This window comes from Myxocyprinus asiaticus, chromosome 27 (genome assembly GCF_019703515.2).
Source record: "Myxocyprinus asiaticus isolate MX2 ecotype Aquarium Trade chromosome 27, UBuf_Myxa_2, whole genome shotgun sequence".
NCBI classification, from domain to species: domain Eukaryota; kingdom Metazoa; phylum Chordata; class Actinopteri; order Cypriniformes; family Catostomidae; genus Myxocyprinus; species Myxocyprinus asiaticus.
The window spans coordinates 22,148,264-22,174,291 of NC_059370.1; the positions used below are offsets into that span (position 1 = coordinate 22,148,264).

Sequence of the window (26,028 nt, forward strand, 5' to 3'; positions counted from 1 at the left end):
TGCATCTGTTGGTGGCTTGCTGTCTTTTGCACACAAGTGATTGGCATGTAAGCATAAAAATTAGGTGATAACTGAAATCAAGTCTTTGAGAAAATATATTGATTAATGAATTGATTGATTTTTGAAAACAACACAGAGCACATCATCACATCCAAATATAAATATCTTGTATTGTTTATATTATCTTGTAATTTTGTATGCGGTTATACAGTATAATAATTGGGAAATCTTCTGTTATTTTCTTATTTATCAAACAAGTCAAGAAGACACTGGATTGACCAGAGTTAACCCCCTTAAAACAGAATATTGGAGATGTTTACAGGGTCAGTTGCATGCAGCATTTGTGAGTGTCAACATATTACGTAAAACTGGTAAAAGCAGCCCTGCATGAGCAAAAGTATGAAAATGATCAGGAAGCAAAAGGGGAACTGGGTAACGAGTCCTGTGGTAGGGTGGAGTTTTGTCTGCTGCTGATCACATTCACAGCCCGGTTTAATAACCTACATTCTGTCTAAGACTGGTCTCATCCTGGTGCAGGATCACAGGTGAAGAAAACTGAGGTAGGAATTCTTAGCTTTCTTTCATAGTTCGTTTAGAAATCGGGTTGCTCTATCAAGAAGTACAGTAATTTGCCAGAGATGAAGTGCAAGCTGTGACCCTTGACTGTAACTGGGCAGACATTCAGTAAAGTTGTTACTCAAAAAGAAATTTCTGTATATAAATAAGTTCTGTAATGGATAGAAGCATGCTTGTCTTCACTATTAATTTGGAATATTTGAGAAATGAGGACTTGTGTAAACAGAAGCTCAACAATTTCAAACAAAATGTAATGGAGAGAGAGTGAGAGACACTCCAATGTAGTATCTTTTAAAGGCTTAACTAATCCATTTTAGCTCCTCTTACAGCTTGTTTCCTTTTAGCAGTAATTATATTTTTATCCTTGAGCCCTCTTTACTGTTTAACTATCCTATTTTATGGTCACTCAAAGCAAATCAACATTCCAGAACTGAATTAAATTCATCTTGCATGCAAATTGGACATTTACAAAGGAGTAACAAGTGGCTTGTTCTTTGCAACAGCAAGTTTAATTCACAGAATAGACGTGTATATATACTGTAATAGTATGCAGTTATACAGCCAGAGAAAAACTGATTGTGAAACTAATTTGCACGTGAAAATAGTCTAATGTATGTCCTTTACACTTTTACCTTCTCATACCACACCACACAGACATTATTACAAGGTTTCAGAACATTATTAATTGGAATCTTTGGCATGTATCTTCAGAGCAACTATATACAGTAATTAACATTATTTATTTTTTTGCATTGCAGATGTTTCTATCCAAAGCAACTTTACACTTATATAATATTAACCAACATAATAATGTTAATTTAAACTTATAAGAAGAAAATAAAAAAGTAATTAAGTAATAACATCAATGTAAGAGAATGCAAAACTGAGTTAAACTGGTGCATGCTGTAGTGTAGCTTCAATGATGTCAATTTATTTAGCCAGACTGCTCCAGTGTTTTTAGCATCGTTAAGTGCTCAAACAACATTAAAACAAATGTCTGTTCACAATAGGTTATATTAAACATGAGCAGAATTAATTTAATGTAAATTGTTTATAAATCCATTCTTACAGTACGTAAAGTGTCCCATTGGATTGAATGTGCAAAATATATGTAGGGTTTTATGAATGATTTACACAAATACATTCCGCTTGTGTTTCATTAATAAGGCCCATTGTATGCAGTTTACTCATACATACCTTTTCGGACATTTTTCAAGACTAAATGCATGAGATGCAAGATATAATCAGCTAATATGCTATATCTTATGCTTTGCATTTACACAACACAATGAAAAGAGTCAATTTTGTGGGGATATCAGTCTTGCACAGGAATGCAAATACAAATTCAAACAGACATTCAAATCAGGGGCGGATCTAGAAATGTTTTTATGGGGTGGCAAGGGGGTGGCATACACACTATTAGGGGTGGCAACACCAAAGCAAGCACCCATGCATAGTTCTTATGGATTAAGGTACCACGCTTCATTGCAACAAGTACTAGTTAATTAATTGGAGTCACTATCAAATTACAAATGTCCATGAATTTGTGATACAACTGCATTTCCAACAGGAACCACATAGTAACCATTTTGCAACTGATTTGCCAACATTACACTTTTTTTTTTTTTTTTTTTTTTTGCATTATAAAAATTAAGTAACAAAATGTATATCTCCAGAGCACCAAGACATTGTCCATTAAACACGTCAACAAATTCTAAATGTTCCTTAGCTTGACATTTAGAACTGGCAATCTGGACTAAACTTCACTACCTTTGTTAAGTGTACCCATGGATGGAAAATGCATGCATATCAATTTGAAAGCGAAGATTAACACAAAGTTAGGTCTAAATAAAAATAAACTGTACAGAAAATTGTACTGTGGGGGCAGTGCTGCAAAACTCATGAATATTAATAATGTTATGCACAGTAAGAGATTCTTTTAAATTACACAGGCTGCCAAAAGTTTGGAATAATGTACAGATTTTGCTGTTTCGGAAGGAAATTTGTACTTTAATTCACTAAACTTGCATTCAACTGATCACAAAGTATAGCCAGGACATTACTGATGTAAAAAACAGCACCATCACTATTTGAAAAAAGTCATTTTTGATCAAATCTAGACAGGCCCCATTTCCAGCAGCCATCACTCTAACACCTTATACTTGAGTAATCATGCTAAATTGCAAATTTGGTACTAGAAAATTACTTGCCATTATGTCAAACACAGTTGAAAGCTATTTGGTTCATTAAATGAAGCTTAACATTGTCTTTGTGTTTGTTTTTGAGTTGCCACAGTATGCAATAGATTGGCATGGTCAATGTTAGGTCAAAAATGGCAAAAAAGAAACAGCTTTCTCTAGAAACTTGTCAGTCAATCATTGTTTTGAGGAATGAACCTATACAATGCTTGAAACTGCCAAAAAACAGAAGATTTCATACTGTAGTGCACTACAGTCTTCAAAGACAAAGGACAACTGGCTCTAACAAGGGCAGTTTGAGAAATAGACGCCTCACAAGCCTGACAGCTTCATTGAATTCTACCCACTCAACACCAGTTTCATATACAACAATAAAGAGAAGACTCAGGCCTTATGGGAAGAATTGCAAAGAAAAAGCCACTTTTGAAACAGAAAAACAAAAAGAAAAGGTTAGAGTGGGCAAAGAAACACAGATTGGACAACAGATAATTGGAAAAGAGTGTTATGGATCTTAACCCCATTGAGCTTTTGTGGGATCAGCTAGACTGTAAGGTGTGTGAGAAGTGTCCGACAAGACAGCCACATCTATGGCAAGTGCTACAGGAAGTGTGGGGTGAAATGTCACCTGAGTATCTGGACAAACTAACAGCTAGAATGCCAAGGATCTGCAAAGCTGTCATTGCTGCACGTGGAGGATTTTTTGATGAGAAATCTTTGAAATAGTTTAAGAAGTTCTGAAATTTTTTTTCTAATTGTAATAGTAATTTTTCACGTTATTAATGTCCTGACTATACATTGTGATCAGTTGAATGCCACTTTGGTGAATAAAAGTACCAATTTCCTTCCGAAACAGCAAAATCTTTACATTATTCCAAACTTTTAGCTGCCAGTGTACCTTTTTTGATCAACAGTCATACATAATGACCGATTCAAGCACCCAAATAAATTTTCCACGTAATATGGTAATTTAATTTCTACATCTGCAACTATGAGTCTTGGGATTTTGTTAATCAGTGGATGATTACATAGATCAGCACTTTGATTAAGAACATGACTGATTGATCTAGTAGTAACATTTTGCCTTTAGTTTTTAGAGGTTTTGGATTTGAATTCAAACAAATATAACTTTTATTTTAATAAAACATGATTGCATCTGTACATCAGTGCATGGGTGTTTAAAAATAAAATGCAATAAAAGATGTGAGAGGGGAGCCGAGAGTAGCAGAAACACAGACACTTTTATTGACAGTTCTGTATATGAAAAAACAGCAAACTGTTTATATAAGGAGGAAATACACTGCACACCGGTGCGCCCCATCAACAATCAGCTCACCTGGTTACCACACACCTGAGAGTGATTAAGAGAGAGGGAGAGAAAAAGAAAAAGACAACACAGGCACGCACACACACACACACACACACTACATACACACAAACAATATGGCCGAGAAGGCCATCACAATGGGTGCGTGAGCTGTGCGAAAAGTGCGTGAGCTGCGCCAAAACTGCTTACACTTAACGACACTGATAACAGTCGCAACTAACACTTATCATAACATTCAAAATAACATATTCCAGCGCCAGATCGCCAGTCAAAACACACACAGATGAAATTTAAACTCCTTCTCAAGAACTGGAGATGTTTCATCTGGATTAAACACATACTGTACCTGACGACAGCTATTTCAAAAAGTGGTGAGGACACGTCTTACCCGTCTCAACCCATAACTGACAGCGATGCATCTAATAATCATTCAGTGAATATTTGGAAACAACTGAGAAATTCATCTTTTACCTCTTTTTTTCCACATATTTGTCAATGTGGTAATTGTTGTTGAGGAAATAAGCTGATCATCCCTTGAGAGCCCAAACACTTTACTCGCGCTGCAATAGTAGGTTGGCAATTGGTCGATGCTGTGATTGGCTGCTGCTGTAAACAATTACGGGATTGGTTGCTGCTGTAATCAGTCACGCTATGGGTCTGTAGTCATTTGTGCATTTTCTGAGAGTTTAGGCAGTTTGGCATGAATAAACCCCTACACAATGTCAAAATCAACTATAATATACTTAAATTTATATTTGATACATTTGGATATTTATGCTGGGGTGGCAGATGGGGTGGCAATGCTTTTTCTTAGGGTGGCATTTGCCACCCCATGCCACCCCAGTAGATCCGCCCCTGATTCCAATGAAAACATTTACTGTTCGTATTCTACAGCCGTTCATCACCATTGTTCATTAACCTCTGGGGCATTTTGTAGCCTTTGTCCTATTTTATAGGAAATTTGTATTTACTGTATGGTAAAGGTTTTCCTTCATCAGTGCACACAATAGTACTAACATGTGACATAAGTAACATTGCTTAAAATACTGTAACGTATGTACTGTTGCATTTGAGTTTAAATTAGCCATGTGAATATGCAGAATATGACACACATTAGTATAGATAAATTGCGGTCTAAAGTGGCAGTCTATCTTTTGCCCAGTTCCCTCCCTCATAGCATCAGCAATACACACCAACTTATCACACAGGAACCTTATAGACACAGGACACTCTAGAAGGTTCCTGTTGCTCAACATTACTTTTTAAATAACACAAAGTGACACGTCAGTAAGCAAGTAAGTAAACTGGTAACTACAGGGAGTACATTAATGTAGTGTGCTTGAAGCATGTACAGTATAAATCCTAGTATTACATATACATTAAATATATACAGTGTATATATATATACTGGCGGCCAAAAGTTTGGAATAATGTACAAATTTTGATGTTTCGGAAGGAAATTGGTACTTTTATTCACCAAAGTGAAAAAACATTCAACTGATCACAAAGTATAGTGAGGACATTACTTATGTAAAAAACAGCACCATCACTATTTGAAAAAAAGTCATTTTTGATCAAATCTAGACAGGCCCCATTTCCAGCAGCCATAACTCATAATTTGCTAATTTGGTACTAGAAAATCACTTGCCATTATATCAAACACAGTTGAAAGCTATTTTGTTCATTAAATGAAGCTTAACATTGTCACAGTATGCAAATAGTAGGCTTTAACAAGGACAGAAAGAGATGTGGAAGGTCAGATGTTCAACTAAACAAGAGGATAAGTACATCAGAGACTCTAGTTTGAGAAATAGATGCCCACCTGTCCTCAGCTGACAGCTTCATTGAATTCTACCCGCTCAACACCAATTTCATGTCCAACAGTAAAGAGAAGACTCAGTGGTGCAGGCCTTATGGGAAGAATTTCAAAGAAAAAGACACTTTTGAAACAGAAAAACAAAAAGAAAAGGTTAGAGTGGGCAAAGAAACACAGACATTGGACAACAGATAATTGTAAAAGAGCGCTATGGATCTTAACCCCATTGAGTTTTTGTGGGACCAGATAGACTGTAAGGTGCGTGAGAAGTGCCCGACAAGATAGCCAAATCTATGGCAAGTTCTACAGGAAGTGTGGGGTGAAATGTCACCTGAGTATCTGGACAAACTGACAGCTAGAATGTCAAGGATCTGCAAAGCTGTCATTGCTGCACGTGGAGGATTTTTTATGAGAACTCTTTGAAGTAGTTTTTATTTTTATTTTATTTTTTAAATTGTAATATACATTTTTCACATTATTAATGTCCTGACTATACATTGTGATCAGTTGAATGCCACTTTGGTGAATAAAAGTACCAATTTCTTTCCATAAGTACAAAATCTCTACATTACTCCAAACTTTCGGCCACCTGTGAATACTTTCCATCCGGAAAGTATTCACAGCGCTTCACTTTTTCCACATTTTGTTATGTTACAGCCTTATTCCAAAATTTATTAAATTCATTATTTTCTTCAAAATTCTACAAACAATACCCCCATAATGACAACGTAAAAGAAGTTTGTTTGAAATCTTTGCAAATGTATTAAAAAAAAACAAATGAAAAAAAAAAAATCACATGTACATAAGTATTCACAGCCTTTGCTCAATACTTTGTTGAAGCACCTTTGGCACCAATTACATCCTCAAGTCTTTTTGAGTATGATGCTACAAGCTTGGCACACCTATTTTTGGGCAGTTTCTCCCATTCTTCTTTGCAGGACCTCTCAAGCTCCATCAGGTTGGATGGGGAGCGTCGGTGCACAGCCATTTTCAGATCTCTCCAGAAATTTTCAATCGGGTTCAACTCTGGGCTCTGGCTGGGCTACTCAAGGACATTCACAGAGTTGTCCCGGAGCCACTCCTTTGTTATCTTGGCTGTGTGTTTGGGGTCATTGTCCTGTTGGAAGATGAACCTTAACCCCAGTCTGAGGTCCAGAGCGCTGTGGAGCAGGTTTTCAAGGATGTCTCTGTACATTGCTGCATTCATCTTTCCCTCGATCCTGACTAGTCTCCCAGTTCCTGCCGCTGAAAAACATCCCCACAGCATGATGCTGCCACCACCATGCTTCACTGTAGGGATGGTATTGGCCAGATGATGAGCGGTGCCTGGTTTCCTCCAGACATGACACTTGCCATTCAGGCCAAAGAGTTCAGTCTTTGTTTCTCATGGTCTGAGAGTCCTTCAGGTCCTTTTGGCAAACTCCAGGCGGGCTGTCATGTGCCTTTTACTGAGGAGTGGCTTCCGTCTGGCCACTCTACCATACAGGCCTGATTGGTGGAGTGCTGCAGAGATGGTTGTTCTTCTGGAAGGTTCTCCTCTCTCCACAGAGAAATGCTGGAGCTCTGTCAGAGTGACCATCAGGTTCTTGGTCACCTCCCTGACTAAGGCCCTTCTCCCCCGATCGCTCAGTTTGGCCAGGCGGCCAGCTCTAGGAAGAGTCCTGGTGGTTCCAAACTTCTTCCATTTACGGATGATGGAGGCCACTGTGCTCATTGGGACCTTCGATGCTGCAGAAATGTTTCTGAACCCTTCCCCAGATCTGTGCCTCAATACAATCCTGTCTTGGAGGTCTACAGACAATTCCTTGGACTTCATGGCTTGGTTTGTGCTCTGACATGCACTGTTAACTGTGGGACCTTATATAGACAGGTGTGTGCCTTTCCAAATCATGTCCAATCAACTGAATTTACCACAGGTGGACTCCAGTCAAGTTGTAGAAACATCTCAAGGATAATCAGTGGAAACAGGATGCACCTGAGCTCAATTTTGAGTGTCATGGCAAAGGCTGTGAATACTTATGTACATGTGATTTTTTTCATTTTTTATTTTTAATAAATTTGCAAAGATTTCAAACAAACTTCTTTCACGTTGTCATTATGGGGTATTGTTTGTAGAATTTTGAGGAAAATAATGAATTTAATCAATTTTGGAATAAGGCTGTAACATAACAAAATGTGGAAAAAGTGAAGCGCTGTGAATACTTTCCGGATGCACTGTATATAGACATTTATTTATCTGACTCGTATTGCCTACTGATGCTGATACAAACTTAGTTTCCCCTTCCTCTGTATCACACAGCAACATTGATGCAACTTCCCTCTGACTTAAATCGTGTCTTGAAAGTCAGTGGCCTTGCATGATAAACAAGGTTGCTAAAACCAACGTGTGTTCAACTGCAGAATCCAACACCAAACCTACCATGGTGTCAGGTGAAGAGCATGTTTGAAACTGTAATGAAAACTGCAGAAATTGCTCGGAATTTGCCAACAGTGCTTTATTAATATACAAACCCACATATAATGTGGCAGCAATGTTCATCTTTGACAAAGAGAATACAAGTTTTAGTGATGAGTGTTTTGATAGTGTTAAAAGGGGGTGGTGACAGCAGATGAAACCAGGAAATGCTCTGATGGTGTTTAAAATAGGCAGTTAATTTTCTCTACCGCAGAACGCAGACGACTCAGCATTTAATGACTGTGAGTGAAGCAGACTGCTTTTACAGCTTATTGTGGAGGCATTGAAAGTAATGAGGAACAAAACTAACTGAGATGTTATTTTAGAGGACACTGAGAGACAGGTAATTTATTAACTGCATCTCTGCACTAAAACCTGATAATATGCTACTTTCCCTTATTTTTAATTAGAAAGTAAAAGATCTGAAAAAAAAGGGGGAAATAAGGGAAAATATGGGAAAATTATCCTTCAAAAAATAAGTATTCACTGTAGTCTTTATTGCTTCATTTAAATATGTGAAGTTTTGCAACTAAGTTAGACATTGCAGTGCAAAACTAAAAGCTGTGTTTAGTTAAAAGATTCTTTAGCAAGGTCATTAAATGATTAACAAATGCTTTTTTTTCTCTCGACACAAACTTCTCACCTGCCTCATTTGCTGGAATCAATGGGACCCTTGTGATGTTTGTGTAATGTTTAGGACACTTGCCCAATTTTTAGTGTGGTTTAATAAGATTTGAGGTATAGTTTCTATACATATAACCATAATTTTATTATTCTTACAGTATCTATACAAAGATTATTGTTCAGCTCTTTGGCAATAAAACTAAGATGCAGGCCTTTGGTGGAGCTCATTTAGGAGCGAAGGATGTAAACGTTCAGTTTTGGATTGTATTGTAGATAGAGGAGAGCACAAGGTGAGAACCTGATGTGCAATACAAATGTGAGAGGCGGGTTCACAGCCTACAGCGGAGCAGGAAGAAGTGTTCGAAGGAAGCAGATCATCTAAAGGAGGAAATATTGGCAACAAAGGATGTCATTGACAGTGTCAGGAGGGCACATGCAAACCATTTCTAATCAGACAGCAACCTGGATCTGTTTTATTTTATTTATTTATTTTTTTCAGTATAGAACTGTTAAATAAGTTAAACTTAGATGTAGCATAACATCCTATGATGAACTAGTTTTAGTTAGGCCAAAAAACTGACACAACAGTTTTGGATATTGGCATTTGGAAGCAGAGAGGTTTTGATGGCAGCGGACATATTGTCATAAACGGAATGAATTTCCTTTATATATTTGAATCTTTTTGTAGCATTCTTTATAATCATAAACATACATATATAACAATACTACAGAGTTGCTAATAACTCTAAGGAAACTTATATGAAGTCAAAGATTGAGAGAGTTTACATCGTAATTCCTGTCAGCTTACTCAAACATGTTCAACATGACAAACACAGCATAACAGTTTCTCTTTTTTGTTCCCTCCTAGAAAATTCCATTCCATTTAAATGATCATGCCAGACAGCATTCTGGAGGAGATTTTTATAAAACGATCCCAGCAAAAGAAGAAGACCTCACCTTTAAACTTCAAAGAGAGGTTGTTTGTCCTCACGCAGGATAAGATATCATACTACGACTATGACATTGATAAAGGGGTATGTATGACACTTAATATTTCATTGAGAAAATATTGATGCAGTTAGGATCAAAGGGATGTTTTGATTTTGATATAGTCATTGAGTAATATACAAGAAAGGACATACTTGGTTCTAACATGCTAACTACTGTGACAAAAAAATCTAACCATTCAACAGAATTTTTGGGCTTTGATCATTTTATAACATATCTCTCCCTTTGACTGCTTAGAAAAGAAAAGGGCTGAAGGGTTATGTGGACATTGAAAAGGTCAAATGTGTGGAGGTTGTGTTACCCGAAGACAGCGGACCTGCTGAGCGACTCTTCCCATTTCAGGTGGGTCTCTATAAAGACAAAGATCTCAGCTCAGTTCTACATATGCTCATTCAGCTTCTGTGGAAACCCTATCTTATCATATCATGAACATTTCTAAACATTTTAATGTGCCATTTAGCAGTCATTCCAAGACAATAAATGTTTACTGTATAATTACATTACTGTCAGTTCCACTTGCCTCATTTAAGGTGCACTCTGTAATTCTTTGTTGGTGTCATCTTGGACTTATACTGACACCTAGGAGTGTGGATCCAGCATTATTTAAATGCAATAGTTTATTGTATTATTAGATAATAGCCATTATAGAATTTCACTATTCACAGTCAGCCATGATTAATTTAATCCATGAGTGAATGTGTCCAATAACAGGGCTGTTACTGAGATTTAAGCCAGTAGTTTTAAGATGGTCATGTGATCCTAACAAGGGAGTAGACCCTCTCCATGTAGAATAAAACAGCTTTCATAAGGTTAATGATATGACTGGAGTCTTTATCTCATGTGTGTGCTCAGGATTTTATCCTTCAAAATGGCTATTCATTTCTTTAGGAGTAAAACGTTTATATATATATATATATATATATATATATATATATATATATATATATATATATATATATATATATATAAAATAAATACAGAGTGCACCTTTAATATCCTTGTATTGGGCTTCTTCTAGCCCTCAAATTCATATAATGCTTTCCTTTTCAATTTGAGCTAAGTGTGGTCTGTATCTCAGCTAAAGAAAAAAAAAATGGCAAAGAGCATTAGCTGTCTTGAAAATATACAGTAGGCTAACAGCATTAAGTTTAAGATCCCATGGACTATTAAAAATATGCCTTAATATTGGGCTGATAGATTGTAAGTCAAAAAGCTGCTCAGGCTTTCAACCATGAGACTGACAGTGACTCAGCAGGAGTGAAACTCTTTCTCTTCAAAGTCCAAAATCAGAGGAACAACAGCATTCAACAGGTGCTGACACTGTAACTGCGTCAGACAGAAAAAAAGACTACCTAGCTTCAAAAACTTTAACTTAAAAAGTGAGATTTCTATCTCAAACCTCTCAGATTTTCTGACAAAAAGAACGAGTGGCAGGAAATGGATGGCTCTGCCAACTACAGAATTTCAGTTTCAATCAATTGACAGTCAAATTACTGACTCTTAGTATTAAGAGTTTTATGCCATTATATGTCTTGGTATTTATGTTAGTGTAGATGAAAGCCTGTGCAAATGCTTTGAAACCCTTAAAGTAACAATAAGAAACTGAACACCTTTTAGAAACCAAAAGCAATAAACAACCACTGAGTAAATGAAGCTCCCGAAGAAAGAGGAAACATTTGGCAACAGTAGATTATGTTGAAATACTGCTAGCAGTTGATTCATCTATAGATTGAAATCGTATACAACTAACACATTTTTTTTCTTCTCTCCCACAGATAGTCTATGACGAAGGTCCCCTGTATGTATTTGCAAAGTCAGATCAAGTTCGAAAGCAGTGGATACATGAATTAAAGAATGGTCAGTATGTACTGAGGTCATTATCACAAAGTCCAACAGTCAAATGAGTAAGCCACCTTTATGTGGACTACATTAGAGGAAAGATAAGGAGAAAAGTATGAATGTGTAACTCATAATTCAAGTCCTATGCAAAACGCTGTGTTGATTCAATGTAAATAACTTCAGGGGCATGGGTAGCTAAGCGAGTAAAGACACTGACTACCACCCCTGGAATCACGAGTTCGAATCCAGGGTGTGCTGAGTGACTCCAGCCAGGTCTCCTAAGCAGCCAAATTGGCCCGGTTGCTAGGGAGGGTAGAGTCACATGGGGTCATAACCTCCTCGTGGTCGCTATAATGTGGTTCGCTCTCGGTGGGGAACGTGGTGAGTTGTGCGTGGATGCCACGGAGAATAGCGTGTAGCCTCCACATGTGCTATGTCTCCACGGTAACACACTCAACAAGCCACATGATAAGATGCGTGGATTGACGGTCTCAGACGCGGAGGCAACTGAGATTCATCCTCCGCCATCCGGATTGAGGCGAGTCACTACGCCACTACGAGGACTTAAAGCGCATTGGAAATTGGGCATTCCAAATTGGGGAGAAAAAAAATTAAATAACTTCACATGTACCTGTCTTAAAGTGGTAAGGTTCAACAAAGACTTGATGCAGAAGTACCACCCCTGCTTCTGGGAGGATGGCATGTGGAAATGTTGCAAGCAGGAGGTTAAGCAGGCCATGGGTTGCAGAGTGCTGGAGACCAAAAATGGAGGTGTGTAAAAACAAAGAGCAAAAATACATTAGCATTTACATTTCTTTGGTAGACCCTTTTATCCAACTTACAGTGCATTCAAGATATACATTTATTTACTACATGTATGTGTATTCTCTGGGAATTGCAACATAATCACAGAGAAAATCATCATTTTGCTTCCAATTTTTCGTGTACCCTGAGATTGACCCATTCTTTAAAAATACTGACAAAACCGGTACCTCTTTAAACATTTTTGCATCAATTCAAAAGTGTTTACCTTTTCCTCTAGCGTTACTCCGGCTTTACTACTAGTGTGTTGTGTGAGCAATTTCTGAGACATGGGTTCTGGTCCCATGGAAACCAGGAAGTAATTACGTGCACATAAACAATGATGAGTGTGATTTGGAGGTGGCATTTCCACCCTAAAAGAAAATTTTTACTCCACTCTTTGTAAGGTTTAAAGTAGAGATTTGGGTAAGGGGGTAGGGTTCATAAATATTAAATATAAAAATCCATTCCTGTTGACTATACTACATAATTTCCAACTTTTGGCACCACCCTGTGTGCATTTTACCCAGAAATTGGTCAACAACACTTTCAGATTTAGCCACTGGCGGCAGTGGTTCGAATTTTGGTAAGCACAGACCAATTTCAACTTTTAAGGTCCTGTCGCCGAATTTACAATGTTATCAGTCTGGGGAATCAGCCATGCATGGTCTTTGCATTGCTGGCACCATGTTCTACCACTTGCGCTACAGGAAGTCAGTACCATTGTATTTGAACACGACACCATCTCTTGGTAATTTCAGCTCTAAATTATGCTACTGATTATGCTTATTTTGTAGTTTTTGCAATTTTCACACTCCTTTCTCTGAATCTGACCATAGCTGTGCCAAATCCATCTGTCACAAGACAGATCATATTCTAAAACACCCGATTTGAGTCATAACACAGTTTTTACAAAATGTGTACTTACTGTGTTTTGCTTTTGCACAACAGAATTGTGAAATCGCTAGAGTTAATGCTAATTAAACACCAATCTTATTCATTTCAAAAATGCAAAATGTGCCACTCTTCCTCTAAGGGTTTCCGAGCAGAGGTTCCAGGAAGCGTGATTCCAGGAAGCCTCTCCCACCAACACCGCCTGAGGTTAGTCAACTCTCTATCCAATCGATGGCAGTACATTCATAGCGCAGCATTCGATTTGCTTGAGAACTGATCTGTGTTCCCTTCCTGTTTTAGGAAAAGCTGTCCAGACCACTGCCCCCCCAGCCACCCACGCCCACAGGCTTTAGTGTGGGCATGACTGTTATAGCTGAATATGAGTACACACCAATGGCTCCCAATGACTTGGAGTTGAGAAAAGATGAAGAGTACACACTTTTAGAAACCAATGATACCAACTGGTATAAAGCTAGAGATAAGTACGGGTAAGAGACTGCACCATTACTGTGTGAACTATTGTTAACTAACATAAGTTTTAATCTTAAGTGTGTACTAGTACAAGCAATCATGCTGTGATGTAGACATTAATGGCACTTTTCCACTGCATGTTACGGTTCGACTCAACTCGACTCCTTTACTTTTCTGAGCTTGCTTTTCCACTGCAGTTTAGTGCCGCCTCAACGTGGGTGGGATTATATGCTGATCGTCATAGTTGCGCCGCTTCTACTGCCGTGACATCACCTTAAACGCAACACAAACATTTCTGACCATAAACAATAACACGACCGCTAGCTGTTAGCTACTAGCTCATTGTGCTGCATAAAGCAGTTGTTGCATGGTGATTTTACACAAGTGTAACAGTTAAATTGGCCTGGTTGTTTTAGAAGCAAGCTTTCCAGTAGCTGGTCAACTAAATAAAGTGAAATTTTCAAGCAGAATATAGAGTTAACGTAACAAAATGTACCATCCTCCATCGTGGACTCCAACAATGCCGTGGCCGAGTCCAGAGCACTCTCCTTCCCATTGCTTGCTGGTCTATTGCCATAGATAGCGTCCATTTGGTCGAACCACGTCCACTTTCTTCTGTTTGAACCACTCCGGCTGCTGTGGTCCTTGATGGTTCTGTAATCACTTTTAATTTTTTTTACTTTTCCCTACACTGTTGGTAGGTCCGGTGGTAACCGTGTGCGGCCAACAGCTGAGACTCTTCCTGAAAGACTTTTTCATTTCGCGTCGTTTCGTTCGTCGTTATTGACCACGGCGTGGTTTTGCGCACAGCCATTTCTTCTTACAATTCGAATGTCGTGTGAACAAATGATATTGCTGTCGCTGTTGCTAACTTTAAAACTAGCAGGTTGATGTCCCATGTCGCAAATCCAGCAACGCTGGTAGTGACGATTCTCTCTGACCAATCAATGATCTGCAGGGTTTTGACGTCACATTTAGTATCAGCTCGGCTCACTTGGAACCTCGACCGAGGTGGTACTAAAAAAAGTATCAGGTACTAGGTACTATCCTAGTGGAAAACCCCCAAAAAGCGAGCAGAGTCGAGTTGAGTTGAGCTGTACCGTGCAGTGGAAAAGCCCCATAAGATTCTCCAAATGTTGCAAATATGAGAATGTATTCAACTCTGCTGTGGTTGCTACCACAATGTTGTGTGTGTGCTATCAAATTATTTGCTTATCAGGGGAAACGTTCACAGGCTGTATGTGAAAAGTAGTGAGGAGTAACTAGCTGTGCAATCAAGGCTGCGTCCAAATTATATATCCTGTCAGATATAAAAAGCATTACTATATCATACTGATCTCCTACACTGTTTACAGAAATGAGGGCTACATCCCAAGTAACTATATTGCTCAAGCCTTGAATGGATTGGAGAAACATGAGTGAGTATACATTCAAGAACACTGACAGCAACAGCTACACTAGTTGAAAGAGTTAACATGAACAATCATCAACTTTATAAGCATACCACAACCACAAGTGAAGGATGTTTTGACTCACATACTTAAGTTCAAGTCACGTAGAGCCTCAGTTGAACAGATTTGTCTCAATGTCTTGTAGCTGGTACTGCAAGAACATCAACCGAAGTCAAGCAGAGAATTTACTGAAAACAGAAGTAAGTATAGAGCCTTGCTGCTAATCAATCATTTGAATGGTTTATCAACAACTATTAACATCTATTATTATATTACTATCAATTTACTACTTCTATCTCGGGACTGTGCCCTAAGGGCCGTTTCTGACCATTTTGGTGCCCTAGGCAGGATCCCTGTTAGCGCCTGGCGTGGGGGTGGTTGTTTTGGTTTTGGAAGTTGGTGGGTTTGTGGCCTCCTCATTTGCGACCCCACCAGCTAGTGGCGCCCTAGGCGACCGGCTAGTTCTCCAATGCCTAGAAACGATCCTGCGTGCCCTGTTCTCCAACTGTATGATTATAATAAAAATACATCCATTCTTTTAATGTACAGTGGCCCCAAAGTATTTGTACACTTCCGTCACACTTAAAAATATATTCATTTCATTGCATTAGAACAAAATATAAAACCAAGGACCCTTAGCAAACATATGACAGCAGACCTTTTTCAGAACCAGAAAGAGTCCAAATACCTATTTGTTTTAGCTTTATCATATAAAACTTTTATAAACTTATTTTTTGGTGAAATATTTTGCTTGAAAAATGTGCTTGTGCTATCTTTAAAATAAATGCTACTGGTTCTGATATTTTTAATATTATATAACAATATATGAATATTTAAAATGTATTATTATGATAATTAATATAATGATATTTTGGATGTTTTGATTATTTCTAAGTGCCTTTAAAGCCTTTAAAGTGTAACTGTATTCTGTATGTATATGTATTGTATAAAATATACAATATATATGTTTATTGTAAAAGTATATAGTATATTATATACTATATAGTATAATTACAATGCTGTCTTTAAAAAATAGAGTAAAGATGGTGGTTTCTTGGTGAGAGACTCTGGAAAATACACTGGAAAATACACTGTCTCTGTCTTCACCAAGGCTGGTGGGTGAGTTTGATTTAGCCTCTTCAGAGCATTTGTCATGCAGTTTAAAGTCAGCATAATCAAAACCAGAACAACACTGAAAGTGGTAAATTGACCATACAGAGGAAGAGAGATGTAAATCACTCCATGCAAAACTAGGATCAGTCATATCACAAATCAACATCCCCAATGTGTAAATGGTCAAGGGACTTAGCTGTTCCTCTCTTAAATTCTATATAAGACTGATCGAATGTTCAGCTTTAATCCCAAGTGATTATTTGAACCTGGCAGTAATTTCTTTTCACTCTGTAGGGAGAGTGTTGGCAGCTGCAGACACTACAACATATGCGTCACCACACAAGGCCAGTTCTATCTAGCAGAGAAGCACAACTTTAGTAGTATCCCAGAACTTATCAATTACCACCAGCATAATGCAGCAGGTAAATGGTACCTTAACTGTGAATGTGAATACATAATGACAAATTATGGGTGTAAAAGTACTTAATGAGATCAAAACCATCTACTTCAGGTCTGGTGAGCAGACTAAAACACATTGTGTCAAATCGAGCTCAGCATGCTCCGTCCACCGCTGGTCTGGGTTATGGTGAGTTAATATTTTGTTGTATGGTTCTTATGGATAAAACTGTTTAAAATTCTCAATGAACGGTGTTCTTTTTTGCAATCCAGGCGGCTGGGAGATCGATCCTCGTCAGCTTACATTTATCAGGGAACTTGGCAATGGGCAGTTTGGTGTGGTAAAGTATGGGAAGTGGCAAGGCCGTCATGATGTGGCCATTAAAATGGTCAAAGAGGGCTCAATGTCTGAGGATGACTTCATTGAGGAGGCCAAGGTCATGATGTAAGTAATTCCTTTAAAGATTAAAGTGGTTAATACACTGCATTATCGATTGGCAATGATTATATCCTACTGAATTTCTATATTTCATGTATTATATTCTTCTGTACGACTCTAGGAAACTCTGTCATGAAAACCTAGTGCAGCTCTACGGTGTTAGCACAAAACAACGACCCATCTATATCGTCACAGAATATCTGGCCAATGGATGTCTGCTGAACTACTTACGGGACGTCTTGCAGCACCCCTCTGGCATTCTGCTCCTTGAAATGTGTAAAGATGTCAGCGAGGGCATGGCCTACTTAGAGGCCAATCAGTACATTCACAGAGACCTGGTTGGTTTAATAAAAAGTATTTCATGCAAACTAGAATAGATTTGATATAGTTCTTTTAAAAAATATATTGTATTTTTATTATTGTTGTTTGTGTTTGTAGGCTGCTAGGAACTGTTTAGTAGATTCAAATGGAACCATTAAAGTGACTGATTTTGGATTGTCAAGGTAAGAGAATTTTATGCATTGTTGTACTTGTTGTGCAATATTCACTATACAAAGTGCCCCTGAAACTGCTCTATAGAGAAATCATTTTATTTCTGGGCTGCTGTTTTGCATCAGCTTCCCTGACAACATCCGTCCTGCTGTCATTACAGGTATGTCCTGGATGATGAGTACACCAGTTCTGCTGGCTCAAAGTTCCCCGTGCGCTGGTCACCTCCTGAAGTCCTCCTTTACTGCAAGTTTAGCAGCAAGTCAGATATCTGGGCATTTGGTGCGTCACTGCTTCATTTCCAGCATAACTTTACCTTTTTTCAAAACTGTGGTGTCATTTTCTCTTATCTTATTTGTTTGACTTCTCGGTCATTTACAGGTGTTTTGATGTGGGAGATTTACACTCTAGGCAGAATGCCATATGATCGGTGGAACAATACAGAGATAGTGGACAAAGTATCTGCAGGTCACCGGCTTTATCGCCCACAGTTGGCCAATGACAAAGTTTATTCCATTATGACTAGCTGTTGGCATGAGGTACACAGGAATTTAGCTGTTATTTGATCATATTTGCAAGTTTAAAAATTACAATTAAAGAGTTTGCCCTCTCTTTCTTTGTAGAGACCAGAAGAACGACCCACATTCCAGGATCTTGTCATGATCATCAAGGATTTGCTCTTCAATATGTAATATTCATAACCATAGACAACTTCCCTGGATCCTTGGACATTAAGCACACAATCCATCACATGCAATGGTCTTGTGTATGGGACAGCAAGAATCACTCAATGGCTTGAGTTTAAAATGTTGCAGTCTTTGGTTTGAGCCAAGGAAAATGGCAATTTGAATGAAATGTATAATTTAATATTTCACTCTTTTCCTTACACTTTCCTAAAGCTATGCTTTATTTATAAAATTCCCCTGTGCAAGTTTCATATCCAAATAAAAAGTTACTCTTTATTATATTATTACAACAATGAATAATAACCAGCAACAACAATAATAATAGCAATAGAAAATTCAGGATTGTATGCATTTCATGTACATAAAACAATACGAAGTACGAAAACAATATGAGTAAACTTGAGTAATACCATAGTAACAAAGCAGCACCTAGAAGAAATCTTCCAGTCTTAGTGTGTAAATATTTCTTGAATTAAAATCACATCTCTTGTGGCTGAATTCTGTTGCATATTTAATATAAGATTAAATGTTTTCCTTTTTATTTAGATGTGTAATAAATAAAATAAGAGTGTTTTCCAGTATTCTTGCGCCACTGATTTTTATTTTTTTCACTATACTATATACAGAGTTCCCACTCTTTTCAAGGCACAATTTTCCAGGACATTTTATGTTGTAATATTTAAGCAAAAAACACAAGAGGGGTCATTAAAATTGAGGTTATTGGAGGTTTTCTTTTTTTCTTTTTTCAGTTTAATTCAATTTAATCATTCATTAAAACTTTAGTTAAATGAAAATAGAATTATTTTAATTAATTACATTTTTCAACTTAACATTGTATTATTTTTATCAAATTAAGTGCTTTTCTACAAAATCCTCACAGCACAATCTGAAACAACACTGGAGATATTTTTGCCAAATGAGCACAACAGAACATCACAGATGTTGCTTTAGTATTATTATTTAATTGCATTAAACATGATATTTTTTTCCCATTTTACACGTCCATTTAAATCGAGCTTATATTTGGGCATTTCTATGTGTTTTTGACAGTAGTTTCTCAGCAAATTGCTACATGTCCCAATGTGATAATTAAACCCCAAAAAGCTATACTTTCATTAAAATAATATAGACTGTATGTGCTGCACATTTCAGAGTGCTCTGCTCACTGTCATCTACTACACACATACACACACCCAGAGCACGCGTGATGCTTATGAAAGGTGTTATCAGCCAACGAGCCACCGGCTTCACACATTCATTTTGAAGCATGCAGCAAATGCAGATTATATATTTATTTTATTAAATTGCAGCCTTTTGCGGTTTATTATTCACACTTGGACATATCGAGATTTCAATATGATTAATTATGCATTCAAACATTCATTTTTGTTCCAAACATGTAAAATTCCATGACATTCCATATCTTATAGCTAATGCACTTTTTATGACTGGATTCAGCAATTCCATCAATGTTTATGCATCACAGAAATTATAGGGCCATTCATGTTTTAACGGCGGTGTAAGCAGACTCCGATTGTATAATTATTGAAAATTAATTTACAGTACATACCGAGGTGTAAAGGCTGCATCAACACTCTACCACCTCGGGATGTGAATTTTTTTTTTATTATTATTATTTTATCTGTGCGTCCGACCGTCGTCTCAAACGTTTTTGTATACACTACAGCAATGTTGGAACTAAAAACAAAATTACACTATATCAATACATGTACATGTAACACAAACGTTGTCTGTGACCAAATCAAACAGTTTAATTATACTAAAATATTTTATAGGACAAATAATTATTTTGCAGGACATTTTCCAGGTGTTTCTCTCATGTTCCATGACTTTTTCATGACTGGAAAACTGCGTTGCAAAATTCCAGGATTTCCAGGACATGTGGGAACCCTGTCAAAATATAGGCCTTTGTCACCATAAGTGATTACCGGCATTTGATATACGAAATGTAGATAATTGTTTGATTTTCGATGCAGACTCTTTTACATCCCAGCAAATTTTGGATAAAAAATTATTTTTACTCAATTGTTTCCCCCAAAACAGTGTGTAATTCAAGTAAGACAGTGCTGGGGTTGACTGTACTTGAAAACAATCCCTTCGTCCGAAAGCACTGTATGTACTGTATTTGATGAAGGACACACTTCTCGGTCTGTAAAAAAGTTTGTTCTTGTAGGCATGTATGCGAGTACTAGCATGAATAAATTTCGGATATACCTCATCTGGGGATGTAAACATTGTCCCGTGACCTGAATATATGCTTTAAGAACAATAACTACGGACATAACCCTCTCTGGTTTCGTTAAACAAGCACCACTTAAGCACAATGAACAACTTTCTTGGTATATATAGCACTTACAGTTGAAGTGGGATCGTAAAGTCCAGTAGATTCACACTTCAGAATCTCACCGGAAACTGTATGTCATCTGGGTATTTCTCGCTTACTGTTTTATGAATACTGAGGATCTGGAAATACTACTCAGTTGGCGCACTGTTTTTGGCATACTATAGAGTAGGGAAACTAAGTAGGAAGCTGTCATTTCATAAAAGCTATGAAGTAACTAAGAAGGGTTTCATATTAATTTAAAATGGATAGGCCTATTGATTTTCACAGTGCTCTGACGAGGTTTGATTGTCAGTTACTAAACAAAGAGTATCTGGCAACCCGGGTTACTTTCATTTCACCAGGAAGTTTATTCACACAAGAGTAACGCCACCGATGGACGATGCGAATAAAAGGTTTGTCCATTTAAGTCCAGTTCCAATTGATCTATCCTGTATTAAGTCTATAAACACAAATCATATAATAAATTAGCAGCATAACTTAAAGTAACTTAGGTAGTGTAAAATAAATCTTAGAATTTCAAAAAGTCGCTTTACGTTTTCCCTTTTGAAAATGCTGTAATCATGTATTTCTGTAGTCATCATTGTTTAGTGCAGATTGACAGATAGTCTACGATCAAATATCATGTTCATGTTTAATTGTTTTGAAGAACTAGCGATGTGACAAGCAGGAGTGAATCACATGATTTGATTCTTCCTTCTCTGTTTTGTGGCTGTGGCTCAAAACCTAGCGAGTTGCCTTTGTAGGCAGCATTTTTGGGCCAGCGCACTAGGTTTTCACACTCAGTCACCGCGCTAACTTTAGTGTAATATACTAGTTGTGTTATATCTGTATTCAGATGGATTCTGATGTTGCTTACCGCTCTGACTTCTACATTGGTTTGGCACTTGCTGTGAGCTCCACTATCTTCATTGGCTGCAGTTTTATACTGAAAAAGAAAGGCCTTTTACGACTCGCAAAAAAGGGCTCTACTAGAGCAGGTGGGTACTTTATTTGACCTGCCTTGGTTTATTTGCCATTCACATTGATTCAATTATTAAGTTCACTTTTCCTTTCTCTTGTGCTGGTCTAATCAAGTCTGTTCTCTCCATCATTCAGGTCAAGGTGGATATGCCTACCTGAAAGAATGGTTGTGGTGGGCAGGGCTTATATCAAGTATGACATAATGATTTTATGTATTTATTTAATAAAACATCATCAAAATGTAACATTTTTGAAGTGAAGCTAATATTGTATACCTTACTCATGAAGTAATTCGGTGTAAGACCCTAATTATAAATCTTACAGTTCATATACAATCCTTCAGTTTTAAACATTGCCCAACAACATGTACTCAGTTTACTTGACATGTACTACACATAGATACTGTAAGTAATATTTTCATTATATTCATGTGATATAGCAAGAGGGAACTGGCTCCCCTAGCTGAGCCTGGTTTCGCCAGAGGTTATACTTCTCCATAAATTAAGTAACATCATATGAAGTTTCAAGGAACACATCAAGACTGTGATCCTTGCCACAGTCGCCTTTGACTTGCTCACCGGGGTACTAAAGACAATATTTTTTAAGGCATGATTTCAGCTGTGTTATTCATTTAAAGCACACAATTAGGACTTTAAGACGTCAAAGCATTATTTTCTGTAGCATCGTAATTTTCTGTAAAGCTGCTTTGAAACTATGTGTGTTGTGAAAAGCGCAACACAAATAAAAATGACTTGACTATTCATTGTAAATTTCAATGTATGTGGATAATTTGACCTCAGTAAGGAAAGATCTCCACTTTAATGTAATTTTGGACACTATAACCACAGCCCGTTGTCTTGTTGTGTATTTTACTTTTAGTGGGAATAGGCGAGGCAGCAAATTTTGCAGCATATGCATTCGCGCCTGCCACATTGGTAACACCTTTGGGAGCATTGAGTGTTTTGGTCAGGTAAATTGACTAAATGTACATGTTTTTTTTTTTTTTAAGTTTGAATGATCTAGTCACTCTGGTATCAATTAGACTTTAAAGGAATAGTTCAACCAAAAATGAAAATTCTCTCATAATTTACTCACCCTCATGGCATCCCAGATGTGTATGACTTTCTTTCTTCTGCAGAACACAAACAAAGATTTTTAGAAGAATGTCTCAGCTCGGTAGGTCCAAACAGTTCAAGTGAATGGTGACTAGAAATTTGAATCTTCATAAATTACAAAAAGCTAGCATAAATGTGATCTATAAAACTCCTGTGGTTTAATCCATGTCTTCTGAATTGATTTGATGGGTGTGGGTACCTATTATATTGCTTCTGAAGACATGGATTTAACCACTAGAGTCATATGGATACATTGGCTTCAAAATTGTGGTCACCATTCACTTGCATTGAATGGATTAACAGAGCTGAGATATTCTTCTAAAAATCTTCGTTTGTGTTCTGCAGAAGAAAGAAAGTCATGCACATCTGGGATGGCATGAGGGTGAGTAAATGATGAGAGAAAATTCCTTTTTGGATGAACTATTCCTTTAATGCTTTGCCCAAGATAATATGCTTTGACTGAATGCACTTTTTTGTCTTTCCTCCTCAGTGCTGTGCTTTCCTCATATTTCCTGAGTGAGCGGCTAAATATCCATGGGAAAATTGGCTGCTTGCTGTGCATCTTCGGTTCCACGGTAATGGTGATTCACGCTCCACAAGAGGAAGAGGTTGCATCCTTGAGTGCAATGGCAGAGAAACTCAAAGACCCAGGTTTTTTTTCTACCATTTCAAACTTTTTCTATCTAATTTACAGGAGAGAAGGCACAATTCGACACCTTATATTTTCATTTTTGCTGTCTCTCTTATGCATATCCTAGGATTTATTGTTTTTGCTGTCTGCATTGTCGTGATCAGTCTGGCCCTGATCTTCCTTGTCGCACCTCGTTATGGTCAGAAGAATGTGCTGGTGTACATCCTCATCTGCTCTGTGATTGGTTCACTATCTGTTTCCTGTGTGAAGGGCCTTGGCATTGGTATCAAAGAGCTGTTCGCTGGAACAGCAGTTCTGAAAGAGCCACTGTTCTGGTCCCTGCTCATATGTCTAATCATCTGTATCAGTATTCAAATAAGCTACCTTAATAAGGCTCTCGACATCTTCAACACCTCTTTAGTTACACCTATTTATTATGTCTTCTTTACAACATCCGTCATGGCATGTTCAGCCATCTTGTTTAAAGAGTGGCTTCGCATGTCTACTGATGGGGCTGCTGGGACTGTTAGTGGCTTTCTAACCATCATCATTGGCATCTTTCTTCTCCATGCTTTCAAGGACATCAAGTTTAGCTTGGACTCTCTTCCTCTTTATCTGCACCTTAGACCTCAAGGAAGGACAAGGAGCCAACCGTACATTGCTCTGCCAACCGATGAGAGAAATACTGAGGACGAAAGCAATCCGACTAAGGAAAAAAGTACAAAGGACTTTCTTCCTGAGAGTTCAGACAGAAAGAGCAATGGCACATTTATTACCTAGCATAATTTCACCAAACTTGCTTAATGGAGACTACTGAATACCTGTTTGCTATATGCAACTATACAAGCATACTTTAAGGGATAGTTCACCCAAAAATTTAAATTCTCTCACCATTAACTCAGCCTCATGATATCCCAGGTGTGTATGACTTTCTTTCTTCAGCAGAACACATTTGAAGAAAATTAGAAAAATATCTTAACTCCGTAGGTCCTTAAAATGCAAGTGGATAGTGATTCGACTTTTGAAGCTCCAGAAATCACAGACAGTCAGCATAAACGTCATCCTTTCGACATCAGCTGTTAAATTAATGTTTTCCAAAGCAACACGATCACTTTTGGAATGAAAAAGATCAATATGTAAGTACTTTTTTAACTCTAAATCATCGCTTCCGGTCAGCAGTGGTATGCACGCGTGACGGAATAGCATTGGCACGTGAGACACACATGGAAGAGCAGCGCTGTTTACAAGTGAGTAGGAGGAACGCTATACAGAAGCTTAATTGATTTTGGTTTAGATCTGTATTTATCTGTTTCTTTACTCACAATGGTGCATTTGTGTGCTTATCCTGGATGTTTCAACCAAGAGGAGAACATGAGATTACGTCTGTATCATGGCAACACGAATACATCACACGAGAGACCACTGGGACTCCCCCCTCTCATGAAGCTTACTGGAAGTGTTGGATTATAGTTAAGAAGTACTTAAATATTGATCTTTTTCACACCAAAAGTGATCGTATCACTTCAGAAGACATTCATTTAACTGCTGGAGTCCTATCGATGACGTTTATGCTGACTGTCTGTGATTTTTGGAGCTTCGAAAGAGAAATCGCCATTCACTTGCATTTTAAGGACCTATTGAGATATTTTTCTATTTATCTTCAAATGTGTTCTGGTGAAGAAAGAAAGTCATACACACCTGGGATATCATGAGGGTGAGTAAACAATGAGAGAATTTTCATTTTTTTGGGTGAACTATCCCTTTAAAGAACCACGGTTACTGTGAGATTACTTTCACTTGCTTTTCTGCTTTGTTGTGTTTTCACGTTCAATGTACTTCGACACTTTTTCATGAATAATATATGTAGCCATTTTCATTGTGCCAGTTTGTTACCATTTCACACTGTTGATATGTTTCATGGTAAGGAGGATGTGTCCAGTCACTTTTATTAGTTTTTACATACAAAAAACTATGCAGTAGCAGCACAGTATGTAATAGACTGCTGTACTTCAGCGTCTTTATATGTATTACTTCATTTATTCGACGATCAAACAGCTTTTAAACCAGCATATGTCAGCTTACATACTTTAATTCATAATAAGGGGACTCAAATTGACATGAGATGCCTAATGTGTACATTATAAAGTGTCATTTTGTTTAATACATACTGCTTTATTGGCTTGACAATGCTTAGAAATTCCATTACACTTACACTGATAGAGTAAGTCCTTTAGAACACATTTTTATATACTTTAAATCCTTTTCTTTAGCAACAACTGATATTCTGATATGGTGCATTGTGTTCTATTACATATCTGAAGTGTGTGGGGAAAAAAAGGCATTTTAATAAATAGCCAACTGAAACTTTTAACCTTTT

The 26,028-nt window shown here is 37.5% G+C and overlaps 2 protein-coding genes across 3 annotated transcripts; both read left to right on the plus strand.

The window, feature by feature from the left end:
- Positions 1 to 394: 394 nt before the first annotated feature.
- On the plus strand, positions 395 to 19,161 carry LOC127417906 (tyrosine-protein kinase BTK-like). 2 transcript variants are annotated; one of them, XM_051658169.1, is made up of 18 exons: positions 395 to 560; positions 9,862 to 10,027; positions 10,239 to 10,343; positions 11,777 to 11,858; positions 12,483 to 12,611; positions 13,678 to 13,742; positions 13,836 to 14,023; positions 15,362 to 15,424; positions 15,603 to 15,657; positions 16,494 to 16,576; positions 16,865 to 16,992; positions 17,082 to 17,156; positions 17,240 to 17,411; positions 17,527 to 17,743; positions 17,844 to 17,908; positions 18,058 to 18,176; positions 18,276 to 18,433; positions 18,518 to 19,161. In XM_051658169.1, the coding sequence occupies exons 2-18, from the start codon at positions 9,881 to 9,883 to the stop codon at positions 18,584 to 18,586; spliced, it is 1,920 nt and encodes a 639-aa protein (XP_051514129.1). In that variant the 5' UTR covers positions 395 to 560; positions 9,862 to 9,880; the 3' UTR covers positions 18,587 to 19,161. The 2 variants fall into 2 exon arrangements, with proteins under 2 accessions (XP_051514129.1, XP_051514130.1); XM_051658170.1 differs by lacking the exon at positions 395 to 560 and adding an exon at positions 8,565 to 8,712.
- Positions 19,162 to 21,152: 1,991 nt separating this feature from the next.
- On the plus strand, positions 21,153 to 24,617 carry LOC127417900 (magnesium transporter NIPA2-like). The gene is made up of 6 exons (XM_051658162.1): positions 21,153 to 21,337; positions 21,781 to 21,922; positions 22,041 to 22,097; positions 22,785 to 22,875; positions 23,511 to 23,671; positions 23,779 to 24,617. The coding sequence occupies exons 2-6, from the start codon at positions 21,781 to 21,783 to the stop codon at positions 24,429 to 24,431; spliced, it is 1,104 nt and encodes a 367-aa protein (XP_051514122.1). The 5' UTR covers positions 21,153 to 21,337; the 3' UTR covers positions 24,432 to 24,617.
- Positions 24,618 to 26,028: the final 1,411 nt, after the last annotated feature.

Coding starts and splice junctions, on each gene's coding strand:
- LOC127417906 (XM_051658169.1), top strand. CDS start 9,881: ATGATCATGCCAGACAGCATTCTGGAGGAGATTTTTATAAAACGATCC. Junction 17,412..17,526: donor GAGGAGGCCAAGGTCATGAT/GTAAGTAATTCC, acceptor GTACGACTCTAG/GAAACTCTGTCATGAAAACC. Junction 18,177..18,275: donor GTCAGATATCTGGGCATTTG/GTGCGTCACTGC, acceptor GGTCATTTACAG/GTGTTTTGATGTGGGAGATT.
- LOC127417900 (XM_051658162.1), top strand. CDS start 21,781: ATGGATTCTGATGTTGCTTACCGCTCTGACTTCTACATTGGTTTGGCA. Junction 21,923..22,040: donor AAAGGGCTCTACTAGAGCAG/GTGGGTACTTTA, acceptor TCCATCATTCAG/GTCAAGGTGGATATGCCTAC. Junction 22,098..22,784: donor GTGGGCAGGGCTTATATCAA/GTATGACATAAT, acceptor TTTTACTTTTAG/TGGGAATAGGCGAGGCAGCA.